Below are 17250 nucleotides of genomic sequence, written 5' to 3'. Positions count from 1 at the left end.
CTAGTGGACAACTTCTCACCATTGTACTGTGAAATGCTTTTCATTTTAAGAAGTGTTTAAACTGTAAAAGACGAACCGTCGCGACAGTGTCATGTTTCTTCGAGAGACGAAACTTTGGAATATTATGTTAAATTACTTTTGTGAAAACTGAAATAGTCGGGATTTTTTCTTGCTTCAATAAATAGCATCAGTCTTTTGTTTTTAAGTACAGCCAACCGCGTACGTTTGTAAAATATTAAAAATGTGGCAATTTGCGGTGATAGTAATGTTAGTGAATAGTTTCTTAGGAGTATCTGGCAATGCAAATGGGACCATCTTATCACTTTTCGACAGCCATAAAGTGGTTAGTGACGTCATTCCCGTGGCACCAAGGGAAATGCTTAATGTAAGTTATAACCTGAGGCATATTTAAATAAACATAATTATAACTTTTCTATTAAAAAAAACCTACCTTAAAAGGTTACTTATCTGGTTTCGCTGTGCTTTATTTTTATTGGAATTACATGAAATTGTGCCAAATTTTGTTGGAATCGGTTAATGAAAAGTACGTAGTATTTAATAAACTGGATTTATCCCCTAATTTGCCACCCTTAGAAATGGAATATTTTCTTGAAATTGGAATGTGAATGTTGCAGCAGTAGAACACCTTGTGAAAGAGTTCGTCCTGGGTAGTACTGCCACCTTGCCTATTTCTGCCGCACAAGCAGTAATGTAAGCATTACTGCGTTCCGGTTTTAAAGGATAAGGGTGCTGGTGAAATTACAGGCACATGGGACTTGTCAACTTATGTCTCAGGGTGACGGGAGGAATGGGAGTGCCCTCAGATCTTTGCGATTTAAAGCGTTGAATGGCACTGCGACTGTTATGGACAGGCGTGTAGCTTATGATCAGGAGAACAGCTTATTCGTTCCGTCACTTAATATTATAAAAAAAATATGGGGCCACACCTCTACTCCAACAAAAAAAAAAGAATCATCGAAATCGATTTACAAATGTAGGAGAAATTGCGTAATATATACAAAAAAAAAAGTACAGACGAATTGAGAACCTCCTCGTTGTTGAAGTCGGTTAAAATGTTGTTTACGGTGATAACGTCACGTGTTTCCTTTTGAGCCAGTCAGGCACAATGATTGCAGTAACAATTTTAAGTAATGAATTTGTTCATGTGATTGATTCAATTCTTCTTCTTCGCGTGTCGCCTCTGACGTTTATATTTGTGAGGATCAGTAGCTACTCAGCGACTGACACAGCATTATCAGTGGCGTTGTACAGGTCCTCGCGTGTACAAGAATTGAAATTTCGTCATATAAATTTCATCTCGCCTCTCTCTCTCGGCGGCAGCGCCGCTGCAGCACGTCTTAGGTCTCTTTATACAGCAAAGATTATATCAAAGCCACTACGCCGACAAGTTACTTAGTAATCGTATGATTAAAATCAAGTACCTTTTTTAATGCCTATTTTTATGTTGGAAACTAGTGTACATTAAAGTGGTACTTTGTACCATAGGAAGCATAATACGATGATCGATATACGATGATCTTTTTTTCTTTATTTGCAATTCCATCATACGCTTCATTCATCTTGCGCTTAGATGTGGAGTTATGTGGAGTTGCGGATACCAGAACGTTACACCATGCATACTATACCATCTTACACTAGAGTGTACAAGTCTAAACGGTATTGCCGGAGAGTCAATTCATCAAACAAAAAAGAAATAATTAAAATACATTTAAACTACATCTGTGGGCTAGCACAATTGGGCGCGACTTGCGTAAGTGCGACATAGAGCGCGTGATTTCTATGCGAGAATAGCTGTATCTCGCGCTTTATGTCGCTCTCGCTCAACTCGCGCTTTATCGCCAGCAAGCCCTACTGCTCGGAAAGTGGATTATAATATAACTCTTCTAAACATGTGTCTGAAAGTACGTCATTTCTTTACATCATTGCACATCTCCGCATTTACACAAATAACAGCGCAAAAGAAAAATAATTGTAACTTTTTTATAGAATTAAACCGTCTACAAAAGTTCGTAGAACTACATCCATTTGCCAAGTTTAATTGAAATCGGTTACCGGAAAAGGCGCGAAACCGGATTAATCCCCTAGTTAGCCACTCTTAGAGGTGGGATATTTTCTTCAAATGTAAATGGGACCAATACTCAAATCCTGTTTTGAACAAAAAAATAATTGTCTAAATCGGTTTACGAATTTCGACCGGAGTTGTCGTGTAACATACATACAAAAAAGTCGAATTGAGAACCTCCTCATTTTTTTTAAGTCGGTTAAAAAAATAAAACAATGAAACAAAGAAAGAAAGAAAGAAATTAAAGAGACAACCAAATCAAAAAGTAAAATGTCACAAACAAAACAAAAACAGTTTATTTTCTCGTTTCGCATAGAAATTGCCCAGTATACAATTTATAGCACCTACGGCGCTTCTATTAATCTATAGGTCTCTATTTAACAACCCCCTCTGTTGGTCATGACGGGTACAATAACAAGTAATAAGCACATTCACTACTCGCAGAGCTCACAGATTGGAGAGTTTGTCTTTTAACTTTTCTTTGTAATAAAATTGCAGGTAACGTATTCAAATGCAACAGTAAATTTGGGCGACGAGCTGACGCCTACACAAGTGACAAACGAACCTACACTCACATGGAACGCCGCTGTCGGACAGTATTATACGCTAATATTCACAGGTTCTTACCTCTGTTCTGTGCTGTACATTAGAAAACAGTATAAGAAAAATATTTTAATAAAAGAAACATTTAGGATTAAAGGATTATTGGTGACAAAAAAGCATCGTGCAACTTGGAAGTTTAGCGCTTCCCGTTGCTGTTAATGCTACATTTATATGGTTTACGGCGGTGGAGTGGAATTCTCCATTAGCCCTTTCATGGCAAGAGTGAATAGGCTTTATATAGTTGTGCATGCTCCATCGTTGACCTTATCGCCGCTTTTCATCAGGTGAGGTGGAGATCAAATGCGACGAACAAAATGGTATTACGCAAGGGTTTAAGAACTTATATATCATCATCATTAATCCGACGGCAGGGACGCGAATTACTCGTATTACTGTGAACCCAAATGTAAATTATTCTAGAAGAATCAAGAAGAATTTATCAGCTTAAGGGACTCACAGAAAAGCGCTGCGCGGAAAAAAATATTATCTGTCTTTTTGAAGACGGAATAAAATGACATTTGTAGGGTTACCTGCTTTCATATCATTTTAAATAGTTCCGTAGTTGTTGTCGATAGTTTTATCAATAGATTGTCTGACTTGACTATAGACTCCTATTAAGTGGAGCTTAGTGGATAATTCCATTTGGATGACGAAAATACTAAATGAAATCAATCACAAACTCATTTAATTAATTCCTTAAATTACTGTTTCAGATGCAGACGCACCGTCTCGCAATACACCAGAGGATCGTCAAATGCTACACTGGTTAGTTGGCAATATTCCTGGCTCCAATGTATCCGCTGGTGATATCATCGCAGAGTATATTGGACCTGGGCCGGGAGAAGGATCTGGTCTACATAGATATGTGCTGTTGGTGTACCAACAGCCATCGAAATTGACATTCGATGAACTACGAATGAATAACACGTGAGCATACATATAACTTCTCCCTATAATTTGTAGTGAATAGCCCCCTTTACTCACTCACTGTATCGCACGCGATCAGGAGCGTACTGGGGTCCTACCACAACCTCTTAGAACAATATTACTTTAACCTTACATTGACTTTTAGTACCATAACGCGCTTAAAGTAAGCTTATCAGAATATTAAAACTATGATGTTTTATTGGCTGCTTTGTGACTATTCATTCATTCAGTTCGTACCATGACGCGACTTTAACATTAAAGTAATATTGCTCTTATGTCAAATTTAGCAATCTCAAAATAGTTACACGGATGCAATGGAAACAATATTACTTTCAGTTGTATTGCCTTAATATTGATTTATAATGTTGAACTTATTTATTTACATATATCTCTTCAATTTTTTATTTGACTGCCTCCGTGGCCGAACGGTTACCATGCCGGACTGCCATGCAGAGGTCCGAGGTCACCGTCGCCTATGAACGCCTGCAACACCAGGGGCGTCACGAGCGCGTTGCCAACCCTTTAGGACCCTTCTCAAACCCTTTTTGAAGGACTCCATGCTGTATTCCTGCGGGAAAACCCCGACAGGGAGCTCATTCCACAACCTAATTGTACGTGGGAGAAAGTTCCTCTGAAACCGTACAGTACGAGATCGACTCGGTTCCAGAGTGTGATAGACTCCCTGCCGGTGGCGAGTGTTGATTGATTGTTGGCGATGGTTCGATTCCCGGGTCGGGAGAAATATTTGCACGCGCAATCGCGCGGTCTTTGCCTTTTCCTTCCAACGTCTTTACGATTACTTTATAACGCGCGATACAGTATCGTCGAGTGATAATAGTGGCGGGGCGATAAATCCAGCAGATGAGCACCAGTGTTTTTCCCTGAGCAATATTATAATAAAACTTAAATTAAAATTCCCCTACCAAAGTATATTCTAAAAAGTCAATTAAGTCACCGCCACAACTCGTCGAGATCAGTTTAATGAACCAGGACACTAAAGTCTACAGTAAGGAGTTGAGAAGTTGGGTGGTCTGCTGATTGTCCTCAGATCAGATCACATTTGCCGTAGGTAATAATAATAATAAGGCAATCAACATAGGCCAGCAATAGGGACACCTTGTGTCGCGGGTGCCATGGACACACACATAGACAACCACAAATTGCACCTAAACTCACTCGATAAATAAATGTAGGCCATATAAATAACTCTCCCGGCTCGGGAATCGAACCCGGGACCTCTTGCATGGCAGTCCAGTATGTTAACCGTTCGGCCACACAAGCTATTGATTCTGCTAAAATCTAGTTATAATGGCAGTTGAGCAATTGAGTGTCAGTGGATTGGTATTGATGGCATTCATTCAATCAATCACTAACGATCGATGTTGCTTATTAAAACTACCTTGGAAATTATTATGCATTATCTTAATTTTTGTCTGGTTTCATCAGCAATGTTGTCTTCAAATGCAAAGTATTTCTTAAAAAATTCTCTTCGGTTTGGCGTTATTCATAAAACATTAACAATGTTTTCATCGATTACGTGCGAGACAGGCTTTGCCTAGTGCAGGAATCGTAGAAAATTCTCTGTGCGCGATATACGCAACAATTGAATTGTGTTACCTGGTTCTTTGTCATAATTTAAATTTTAATATATCTACACAATTTCATTTCTAATATAATAATAATTATTTTTTTTATAAAATAATGAGAATGGCCTTTCTCGTAAATATTAATAAATTTTTTTACATATATTATTATGTCGAATTTTGTACAAATTTTTAGAGTTGGGCAGATACATACATACAATTATTACTACAAACGTGAAAATAAGCGTGAACCATAAGAAATGTACCCATATTCTAACTAAACGTAAACTCAAATATCCGTAATTCCGATTTATAACAAAACCGTTACGCTTTCGAGTAATTTTGATGCTTTTTACATAGACAAAATTAGCTTTTGTTTTGTAATCTTCGTAAAAACACATTATGAAAATTCGAGCTAATGTTATTTCGGGCAAATGTATTTTCTGACTTCTGATAGGTAATCCCAAGCCGTAAAACGAGTACAACAATATTTTGTTAATTATTGCTAACGTTTAATAAAAAAATCATTTTAAAAATAGGATTAAAATCAAAGCAACTCTACGGTTTCTTTGTTCTAAATATTTCAATCGCTTGTGGTTCGAATAATTGAAAATTACCAAGAAGTTTATATAAGCTTCTTGAAACTGACGTAATGGGTCTCTTTCCATCTTTTGCGCATGCCATGAGTAGAAAAAGGACAGTTAGCTATTTCATTATTTCGTGTGCTTTTGTAATTTATATTTACGATTCAGTTATATATACATTAAATACTATAAAACTGTACAAAATAACACTTTTAAATGACAACTATAATAACAAAATATATTTCTTTATTGAAAATATGATACAAAATCCTGTTTTCACACTTTACTGCAGCAATTTTAACAAGTTATTATTTGTACTGCATATATTGGTACTGCATGATTGACAACCGCGCTGTCACTCGAACAAACGAAGACTATTGCGCGATTGACGCTCTGTATGCGATATTAACGCCTTACAGGTGCGGACACTTTTTAGCGCGAACCCGACGTCCATTTATTGGTAGGTCAATGGTCAATAGCAAAAAATTTTGATAAATTTCACACGTTACTTCATATCGAACGATATGATAGTTGGGGCGGACTCTAGTTTGTCTATGATTTAAATAAAAACTACGGTTGTGTGACATGCGTGACAAAAGTTTTTATTTGCCGCCATTTCGCCAGTCGTAACATACTGAACACATCATAGAGTGCTTATAATATGTGTATAGATAAAGCAGTGTATGTAATTGTACACAATTGGGCATTAAAACAATCGTGTGATGTTTTCGTATATCCCACACTCGTATTTTAATGCCTTTTATTATGTAACAGTCACATAATCTGCAATTAATAACTGCCTCCGTGGCCGAACGGTTACCATGCCGGACTGCCACGCAGAGGTCCTAGGTTCGATTCCCGGGCCGGGAGAAATATTTGTATGGCCTACATTTATTTCTATCGTGAGTTTGGGTGTAATTTGTGTTTGTCTATGTATGTGTCCATGGCACCCGCGACAGGGTTTCCCTAGTGCGGGGCTATGTTGAGTGTGTGCGTTATTTGTGCGTTAATTATGCCATCGAAATGCTATCGATTCACCATTGAAGAACAGAATAGCCAAAAATTGCAATGGCTGTTGAATAGCAACTCGATGGCAACCACTGACAAGCCACTAATCTTGTAACATTTAGCAAAATACCAAACGGACAAAATCGTGCACTGGACACTCCATCCACACACAACTACAATGATGTAAAATTAGCAGGCCCTGATGTAAAATGACGATGAGCCTACATAACACCTACTGACTCTCACCCCAATTACGTAAATACAATCATAAAAAAATGTTGACTGCCTATTGTTATTTCAGGTCACCAGCAGGTCGCCCGCGCTTCTCAACAAACCAATTTGCATATAAGTACAATCTGAGCGATCCTGTGGCTGGTAATTTCTTTCAAGCTCAATATGACTCTTCTGTCCCCTTATTATATAAGCAACTCGGTATACTTATTAACTCTACCGATAATGGGTCAACAAACAATGGCACGAGCACTACGGCTGCTCCGTCAACAAACAATGCAACGAGCAATACGGCTGCTCCGTCAACAATCAATGGGACGAGCACTACGGCTGCTCCGACAACAACCAATGCAACGAGCACTACGGTTGCTCCGTCAACAATCAATGCAACGAGCACTACGGCTGCTCCGGCAACAACCAATGCAACGAGCAGTACAGCTGCTCCGTTAGCAATCAATGAAACGAGCAGTATGACTGCTCCTACGGCCACCCCGGTTAAACCAAACAAGGGCTCTATTCTGGAAAGCAGTATTACAATGTTACTTGTATTGGGATTGTTTTATGTAAAGTGAAAATTCGATAGTAAGTTAGGTATTAGCCCGTTCACGGACAGTAATGGCGTTTACTCTAAAATAAAATATCAGAATACGGGGTATCACGTTTCGCTATAGTGCTTTCTGCGTAGTTGCCCACTACTGCTTCTCTGTAGAGAAATATCAACAACGTACTGACAAAATTTCTACTAATTCAATATGACACAATGGCAGTCATCCTATTACTTTTGTGACCGTATGTCAAATGATGACGAAATCAGTCGTTATGCCCGGGATACTCGAGGTTAATTTTTCAAGCTACGACAGCAATCTAAATATCCCCCGTATCCTGGTGCAAAAAATATCCATCCTATTGCGCTATCCTACTTCCTCACCAGCTAACGAGCCTAGAAATGAAGCTAGTTCTGTATACACGAAGTCAGAATTACTACTTTGCTTAGTCTGTCTTTTTTTTGCCAGTTTTCATAAAATGTTAAATAGTCAGTCAACAGTTTTATCGATGGACTGTGAAAGGAGGTAAAGTTTTGTCAAAAATGTCTGAATTCTGAATGTTACGACGTTCTCATGATTTCCTCATGAAATTATTTTGTATTGATTACACATTTTAATAATAACAGGCGGATTTGATTATCTGTATTGATATAAAATTAAAAACTTTCAAATATGTCTTCTCTTTGTATTTTTAATATACATATTTCTAAATGCAGTGTATGTATGTTGAACTTACAAAAATTGGTCATTCAAATAAAATTTCAAATAAAACAAGTTTGGCTATTCATTGCAAAGCGTAACAATATTCAGTCGATGGCATACTTGGACAATGAACTATCATTTTACACCATCTTCAGCACTAGCTCGTTATCCTAGCCTCGTGTAACCCGGGCATTAGTGATAAAGTGTAATTTTTTTGTCTCACGTTCTACCATTATTCTATTGCATCAAAATAAATACTACGGCACAAAGAAAAGTAGTGACATTTCGGTGTGCTGTACTATTTATGTACTGTCCATGAAGGGGTTAATCATGAATAGTACAAATTATTATAAATAGGTAATAGTACTGCAATCCTGAATAAATTTTATGCTTCACAGCAAGGGCTTATTTTTTGCATGTAGCGTCAACTATCGTCACAAAAAGAGGAAAATAATGCTTTTAGAGATTTTTTTGGACCATACTGGACATACAATTTAATAGTATTCCAATAGTGTTTATAACCCTATGATGTGACCCAGGCGGAAGGAAAAGCTATTCGAGAAGGCGCATGATTGTCTGGGCAACTCCAATCCAGATTGAGGTGCGTCCTTCTCTTATTACTTGTGGCCATGAAATATGCGATCTGTGAATGATACTATTTAAATCGACTCATCTGAAGTCCGATGCGATTATATAGCGAAAAAAGAACAATTTCGTTATTCAAACTAAGGCCTATGTAAAGGTGTTTTGAGAATTTATATATCTTATTTCGTTTCGGAAATATAAAATCGAACAAAGGTCGATCTGACATCCACAGCGAAGAACGAAATATACTATGTCCTGAGAACAAGTAATCTTGCACATAGAGCTTTGTTCTACGGATGAGTAGAAATACTTCCATGAAATTAACTATTTTCGACGTCAGCTCGAACGCCCTCACTGAAGGCTATTTCTTGATCAAGATATTCTTATAAATAGAATAATTTTATTGGCTAGATGTATCACGCTAACGTTCAATTTTAAACTCGGATAATTATTACATTTTTATAAAAAAACCGACACTAAAAGTTTGTGGAATCAAAGAAAGAAAACTGTTTATTGCACAAGCACAGACACGTATATAAACAAAAAAAAAAAAAACAGAGGAACAATAATAACAAAAAATAAATAAAAAGAATATTAAAACAATTTACATGATTTATGCGTTCAATATAACAACGCATTTAGAGTGCTGATGGGATTGCCAAATTGGTGCAGTGCGTCGGCCATGTTTGCGGAAGCTCACACGTACAGCTTCCATGCCGTATGTAATACGGAAAAAGATTGTTTCGCTGTTGAATCGCGTGAGGCAAATTCCCAACAGCATTCTAAGCGCAATATTGGGAAGTTTTGACTGTCTAGTAGTAAAATTCTGGACAGAGCAAACTAAGGGCCCATCCTCCCAGTATCCCAATTCATAGAGTAGTTATAAATAAAGTCTGCACTGTATTAACCTTGTTTTTAAATTCTTGTACTAACGTACTATGGATATTTTTAATGGTCCGAAATAAAGAATTATTATTATGCAGTAATTCACCGTGATGCGAGTCGCGGCTGGTACAATCGGGATATGCTCAGCTTAAGCCACAATCGGTATTTTTTAAAACCGTGTCGAGGCGCTGATTTTCAGCAACGGACCGAATGATATCTATTTGCCAAGTTTTACTGGAATCTGTTAACGGGAAGTGAGTGAAATCCAATAAACCGCATTCTTCACTTAATTTGCCACCCTTAGAGGTGATATTTTCTTCAAATTTGAATGAGACCACTAGGAGGTCCCCTTTCCAATAAAAAATAATCATCGAAATCGGTTAATAAATATGCGGAGTAATGGCGTAAATTACACAAAAAAAAAATAGGCGAATTGAGAACCTCCTTTTTTTAAAGTCGGTTAAATCCATTTACTTTTAAATTTTGACAACTAAAAACTAAATAAACCGGATACATACATACAAAAAAAAAAAAAACAAGTCATTACCATGCACTATAAAACATCGAAATAGCCAGATGACCGTAAATACCATGTCGGAAGAAGGTCAGCATGCCTGAGTTGGTAGTTTTAAATTTACCACATTCAGCTTAATATGTCGACATTCAAAGATTAAACTAAACTGTTATAAAAACGTAATGGTTATCTAATTTTGTAGTAAAAGAGAGCTATTACATATAGGAAAATCATTCATCAAGCACCTTCCTTTATTCTCTGAACGGATAGACGTCAAGAACAATTTTTAAATTTAATACTAAATTTATAACTATTAACTTTTTTTACTATTTTTTTTATTTTGTTTCTTGGTTTTTAGATTTCATGCACGTCACACGTACGCTCGCTCGCACTGACACTTTATCACTGAGTTTTAGTGTAGTTGTGTGTCAACACAACTACATTAAAACTCAGTGTTAAATACAGCACGACATACCCATTGCTTTGTGCTGTTGATGCATCGCACCGCGTTACCCTCCCGGTTTAAACGATAGCTGAAAATCAGTGCGTTGCTTTTGGGCAACACCTGTACTGAGCTTATAACTTGATTTTGATTAATTAGCAGATATAAGTTGTTTATTACGTATATTTATTTGATTCCCTTCCTTTTTGTTATTTTGTTTGTTTTGTTTTTTTTTAATCTTTTTTTCTTAATTGTTATTTCTTATTGCTGTGTGTGCTTGTGGAACGTCAATAAACGTGTTCTATCTATCTATCTATCTGTCTATCTTATTACGAAATCCGGACTACATATAGTACTAGGATTAATACTAGGTTTAAACCGTGGAATAAATAAAACCTTATAAAAATGAAGTTTATCACTAAACCATGGATTATCTATGTACTAAAGTTAAATTCATACAGAATGAAGTGCAGAGACTTTTTCTTGATATTATCTTTCAAGAGAAATATTTTCCCTCATGTTAAGCATGAAGCTATTTAACAAGATAGAAGATGGGAGTTATTCGTCCGCAACTTTCGTTCGTTTACGTTAGTTATGTAAAAGACATCACAAGAGGCTCTTCTTGCATATGATTTATGACTGATGTATGGTCGTCAAAAGTGCGGTCATCTTACGGCTATTTTCGTGGCCACATTTCAAAGCTAGTTTGGTCTTATTGCTGATTGTCTCCGAGTATCGATCGTGTACTAATATATGGCTCATTGTCCCTGCACCGGTACCGTATTTTATAGACCCCGTGGCTAAACACCACTTCGTTGTAATTTGTTCGGTGCCACTGTGAGATGCCATCTTTTGTTATGGCGCTATGGAACAATGGAGGTTAGATTTGTTAACCTAAGCTTGAGGGGTTGTAGGAATAAATTGTATTATTTGACTAGTAGATAGATAATGATAAAACGTGTAAATCTGATAACAAGGCTATTTTATTAAGATTAAAGTGCATTTCCGGCCATGTATTTTGCAAAAGGTAAAATATACAACACACCAACCATTATTCTACAACTTATGGAAAATCATGCAACATTTTTACTACCCTTAACAAATGGAATAACAGGAGGTTCTACAATTTAGCTAATTATAAAGGTTAGTTCACAAAATTTTTAATTTTTAAAACAGTGTAGTATAGTTAAAGACATAAGCAATATTGAAAACGATATTTGGTGTTTAAAAATGTGTATGGTAACGAGGTCTGGACACGGTAATGATTTTTTATGGTAAGGTAGTGAAATATAAGGTTACTGTAATGATATGCATCAATTCAATAAAAAAACATTTGCTGTGTCAATCAAAAATAACCGTTTCACTTATATCTAATTTTCGTCTTCAAAGTAGTGAAACTATTAATGTATCGTCCCCTTAAATACACGTGGACGCAACTGCTGGTTATGAGCCTCCCATACTTTGTGTCTTCCACCGCCATCTATTCATAGCCATATTTAACGAAAAACGTTTCGCTTTGCAACGTTTGCGGCGTATTTATAACACCGGTGTCAAGTATCCTTTTTCCAGTAGTAGTAATTACCCGTGGTGGCATTTTGTATCTTTTAGTTTAAGAGATTATAGTACCTAGTAATGACTTTAACAGCACCTGTCTAATTCAAAAAAAAAACTGTTTCGAACAAAAGACCTTCAAAGTATTTTTTTTTTTTTTTTCATATTAATTGGTACTACCAAATTTTATAATAAAGGATAGTAATAAAATGTCACCCCATATCGTTGCCTTTGGCATGAAATTACGTAACTTATAATTTAACGGAAAAAGTTATTCATAAATAGTACAGAATTTCATGTTCTACGTTGTGATGCAAGCAAGTAAATTACATCACGACTGTAGGTTACATTCATTAGTAACGTAATGGCCTATATGACGTCAAGGATGGCTGACGTATCCTTAAGAGTGCATAGCGCTTTACTGGTCAACTATTGAGATTTTAGTCTTACAACACCAATGAATGATTTTTAATAAATAGAATTGAATGTTTTCTATACACAAATTAACATTTTCTCGATCAGTACTCACCCTATGACTCCTGGAAGCTTTAGGATCAAGGTACGTCCGCAGTTTATTGAGGTAGTGAGCGGGGGAGTCCTTGGCCTGAACCATGTCCTGGTCGCAGATGATCTCCCACTTCTTTTCCAGGTCATAGTTGCGGAGCAGCTTCGCCTTGTCCGGTGGAAGGTCCATGGACGCCTAAACAAAGAAAAAGGCTTTTTATAATACATGAACATGATAACTGTCAAAGTTCTCAGGAACTTGGTACGTGGTAGCACCAAAAGGTTTGACCGTTCTTCACCAATTATCTTATAGCCTGAACTTATGCCACACCAAAGAACATTGAAAGTAACGATAGTAGTAGCAGAGCTCTTGTGTTGCGCGGCATCGCTGTCCGTGTTGCCGGATATGCCGCCTGAGCATTTCCAGTACTTATTAACTTACATAGTTCTATGGTTACAAAAAAATTCATGAGTGTATAGTTGGAAACGCACGGTTGAAAAACATTTTGACTGAACGATTACAGTAGGAGTCTCCTTGTGAAAGAGTTCGTCCAGGGAAGTATTGCCATGATACCTATTTCTGCTGCCAAACAGAAATATGCTCATTACTGCGTTCCGGTTTTGAAGGATAAAAGTGCTATTGAAACTACAAGCACGTGGAACTTTATGTCTCAGGGTGACGATCACGAGTGTGACGGGTGCGTGTCTTCCTCTTATCGTGTCGATACTTCTTCTATTTTGGGACTATATTGACCCTGAATAGTACGTTGCCACCTTAACTGCGCCGTCTTTGGCCGCGTAGAGATCTTCCCTCGTACAGGTTTTAGGACACAAAGTGCACAACAGCAAGTGCTGCACGGACTTTGTTGGAGCACCACAGTCACATTGGGTTAGACTAGCATCTCTGAAACCCTATTTACACATCGTGACTCGGCAGTGTCCTACTTAAGTGCGAAGTTGATTTAAATACTTCCACACGGGCCATCGCAACCAGGTGGCAGTTGCTCTTGAGGTATGATGAAACCAGGTGGTGAGAGGTTTTTCCGTTTCCACAGTGCATGCAAGAAGATTAATGCTTTAAGTGGCACTGCAATTGTTATGGTTAGGCGTGCCATCGGGCGCACGACTTGTCGAACCCGTCACTTATCATCAAAAAAAAATAGCCTACGGTGAATAATGAGTATCAACCTGCCACCGTTCTAGTTAATTATTTACACAGTAGGAAATGAAACTACTTTTCCGGATTTAAATCGCGTAGTAGTAAATACTTTAAAGGGCCCGAAACGTTGGTTTGTTTGAAAAACAAATGTACGCAAAAAGTTTCATTTTCTATAACAGTCGCGAAAACATAAGAACTCGATATTTACACAGAGTTAAATAATACAAAATTGAATATTTACGACAAATATCCTGCTTAATAAATCCCTGATTTACTGTTAAAACAAAAGGTGACTTCTTTATCAATTAAGATGTACTCAAATTGTTTCACTCGCAACAATTTAATCTACGACGAAGAACAATAAGTTTATACTGTAACGTTGCGAATGTTGTTGTGACTTTTACTGGATAGATCCATTTAGTGCCCCTACGTTCGTGTGTACACATCAAGCACAAACTAATACGTATCTTTATGATGATGACCATAATCATAAACAAACCGTATCTTATCAGAGAGCTGAAGCAAGCATCAGGTACATTGCCTGCTGCAACCGTGAGCATGCTATCGGATCTGGGAGTTTACTCCCGTTCTTAATCCGAAGCAATTACTGTCATCTCTAGCCTCTAGCGATCGATGGTAGCTGTAAAGGTAGAGTTCTTACAGGTGGCGCTACGGCAAAAAGTCGTTGAAAACCAAAAACAAAGATCTGCAATAAGCACATAGAGAAATTCGTAAGGACTGCTGGATCGTTCCGTGGCTTAATTGGCAGAGCATCTGGCACGGATTGCCTGAGGAGGCTGGTTCGAATCCAATGGGATCGAATGAATTTTCTAAGTGTTCGATCTTTGTTATTAATAATTATGACAAACTAGTGGAATAATTTCACAAAAAAAAATTCAATATCACGGTGGTGAAACATCCTAATATTCAATTGTGTTACAAATGTTAATAACTTAATTTCGTAAAAATGTCGATTACGTTAGTTATAATAAGAACATAATACGCCAAGAACACATTCACGGTTCTGATAGTAATAGAGCCTAAGGCACTTCCATTGCTTTTTCTTCCGTGGATATTATATGTCATGTATGTATGAGTAATGACTTCGTTTCAATTTAGCTGGTAAACTTATTTCTGAAGCACGAATTTTTTTTTTTAATAATGTAAGTATAAAACTGACATTCAACAAACTTATAATCTCAGTACAGAGTACTAAGAAAACCGACCTCAAAAGTACGTGGAATTACTTATAATTACCATGTTTTATTGAAATCAGTTACCGGGTAGTGCGCAAAGCCGGATCCATCCCCTAGTTCGCCACTAAAATATAATAAAAATCGGTTCTCACTTCTCAAAGTATATTGAGAGAGAAAAGGCCTTGAATTGGAGAATAGCAAAATCAACCATTAAAATAATTGCTGCTTATAATAAAATTTAGGCGCTAATTATAAGAATGAATCTTCATGCGTGAACAGCCACCCTTAGAGGTGGATTCTTCAAAATTAAATGGGACCACTATGGAGATACCCACTTTCCTACAAAAAAAATATCATGAAAATCGGTTCACAAATACCGGAGTTATCGCGTAACATACATACAAAAAAAACATACAATCGAATTGAGAACCTCCTTTTTTTGAAGTCGGTCAAAAAGACAATGCTTGACGAAATTAATTCGCGTCATGCGTCTTTTATTTTGTTTGTATAAATCATATTTCATAGTTTCGGACCGATGTCATATGAAGAACGGGAGTGTCTACTCCCGTCGCTGCGTGTTGGATCAGTTTCCCGTACTTTGTATGAGGAAGTAGCCATGTATTATGAATAATGTTCAACCTATTCTGTTGTCGGATAAGTTGAATATTGCCGAGCACTGTTGTGGGACGCCACATGTTCCGACACACTTGCCCCATCCCATCTCCGGCACACCAGCAAGAGGGCTGGCTCCGCAGCCGAGCTGGCGGAAAGAATAAAAAGTAATAAGTATCAGGATCTCCGACTACCTATTTACAGCCTTTGGAGTCGAAACCCTTGACCCGTGGGGTCCCAGTATCCTTCATCTGTACAAAATTTTATCGAAAAAATTAATTGACTGTCTGGGAAACCCAAGGGTGGGCAGCTACCTTGCCAAACGCATTAGCATAGCAATACAAAGGGGGAACGCTGCCAACATCTTGGGCACCTTGCCGCAGGGACCCAATTTTATTCATATAATTTAAAAATCCTAGTTTTACTTTCTAGTACTTAAGCTTTTATTGCCTTTTTTACCTTACCTGTATATTATATTAATTAAATACTACCGAGAATCTAACCTATTCTATCCTCGTCATCATAATTAACGCAATTGATATTTTTAGCGGAAATTGAGTTTTTAACAAACAAACAACAAAACAACAACCCTCTCTAATCGGTTTTTAATATCTTATTTAGTTTTACTTTTATTATAATTATTAATACAAAGATCGATCAATTCGACGACGTATTTTAGCAAACCGTGCCAGGCGCTATGCGAACTAAGCTGTCAGTTGGAATCCGGCAGGATCGAAGGATTTTTTTCTAAGTGCTCCGTCTTTGTGTTAAGAATTATAACAAACTAGTCGAATAATTTCACAAAAAATAATTGAATATCAATTCAGTACAAATTTAAAATCAGCGTAATTTTTTAAGTGACAATAAAACTTTACGTGTCAATATCTCTAAAGTTACCAAAATGCAAATGTGTTACTTACGACAAGGACAGCATTACGTGTTTTATATTAGTTTGTACATTATAATAATAATGGGCAAAACAATTACACCAATTACTAGTTCTCAAAGTAGGGAATTCCGTCACTCTGCGGTACTATCCAAAACACCCAGACCAAATCCCATTTAAAAAAGTTCATTTCCTACACTAGTCCTACCGGAAATCGAACCCGGGACCTCATGATTCAGCGTCCACAGTGCAAACCGTTGGATTATTATTTATCTCTATTAAATATCGTACATGAAACCCAATCCTGTGGTAACTCAAAATTTTGGATTTGAAAATTTAAAAAAAACCGAATAAAATAAAAAATATATATTTTCGTTTATAAATGGATAATTTAAGTATTATGTATAAATAAAAACAATCACTTTATGTGCAATAAGATCCATTCAGTATTTTTATTTTTTTGTGTTTTCTCAATTCCATAATTTTGAGTTACGACAGTATTCGGTTCCATGTACGTTATGTTCTAAAATCATCTTATAACGAGATGAACCAATAACAAAATTTTTTCGCTAAGGATAAAGGAAAACATCGCGATGAAACCTATTTTTATGACATCAAGTGACACGACTAACAGTCTTGCGTCTGGGGGT

At 36.9% G+C, this 17250-nt stretch overlaps 2 protein-coding genes across 2 annotated transcripts in view; one reads left to right on the top strand and one right to left on the bottom strand.

The window, feature by feature from the left end:
* Positions 1-213: 213 nt before the first annotated feature.
* On the top strand, positions 214-8208 carry LOC113235885 (OV-16 antigen-like). The gene is made up of 4 exons (XM_026471808.1): positions 214-385; positions 2582-2702; positions 3400-3613; positions 7090-8208. The coding sequence occupies exons 1-4, from the start codon at positions 242-244 to the stop codon at positions 7589-7591; spliced, it is 981 nt and encodes a 326-aa protein (XP_026327593.1). The 5' UTR covers positions 214-241; the 3' UTR covers positions 7592-8208.
* Positions 8209-12612: 4404 nt separating this feature from the next.
* LOC113235974 (formin-like protein) overlaps positions 12613-17250 on the bottom strand; it is a 122610-nt gene continuing 117972 nt past the window's right edge. The window contains exons 2-3 of the mRNA XM_026471898.1: positions 12773-12943; positions 12613-12672 (exon numbers count right to left, since the gene is read on the bottom strand). Of these exons, the coding sequence (XP_026327683.1) occupies positions 12613-12672; positions 12773-12943 (231 nt within the window). The remainder of the gene's footprint in view (positions 12673-12772; positions 12944-17250) is intronic.

This window comes from Hyposmocoma kahamanoa, unplaced genomic scaffold (genome assembly GCF_003589595.1).
Source record: "Hyposmocoma kahamanoa isolate Upper Pololo Valley unplaced genomic scaffold, ASM358959v1 88, whole genome shotgun sequence".
Taxonomy (NCBI): domain Eukaryota; kingdom Metazoa; phylum Arthropoda; class Insecta; order Lepidoptera; family Cosmopterigidae; genus Hyposmocoma; species Hyposmocoma kahamanoa.
This window is presented reverse-complemented; position numbering and strand designations above follow the sequence as displayed.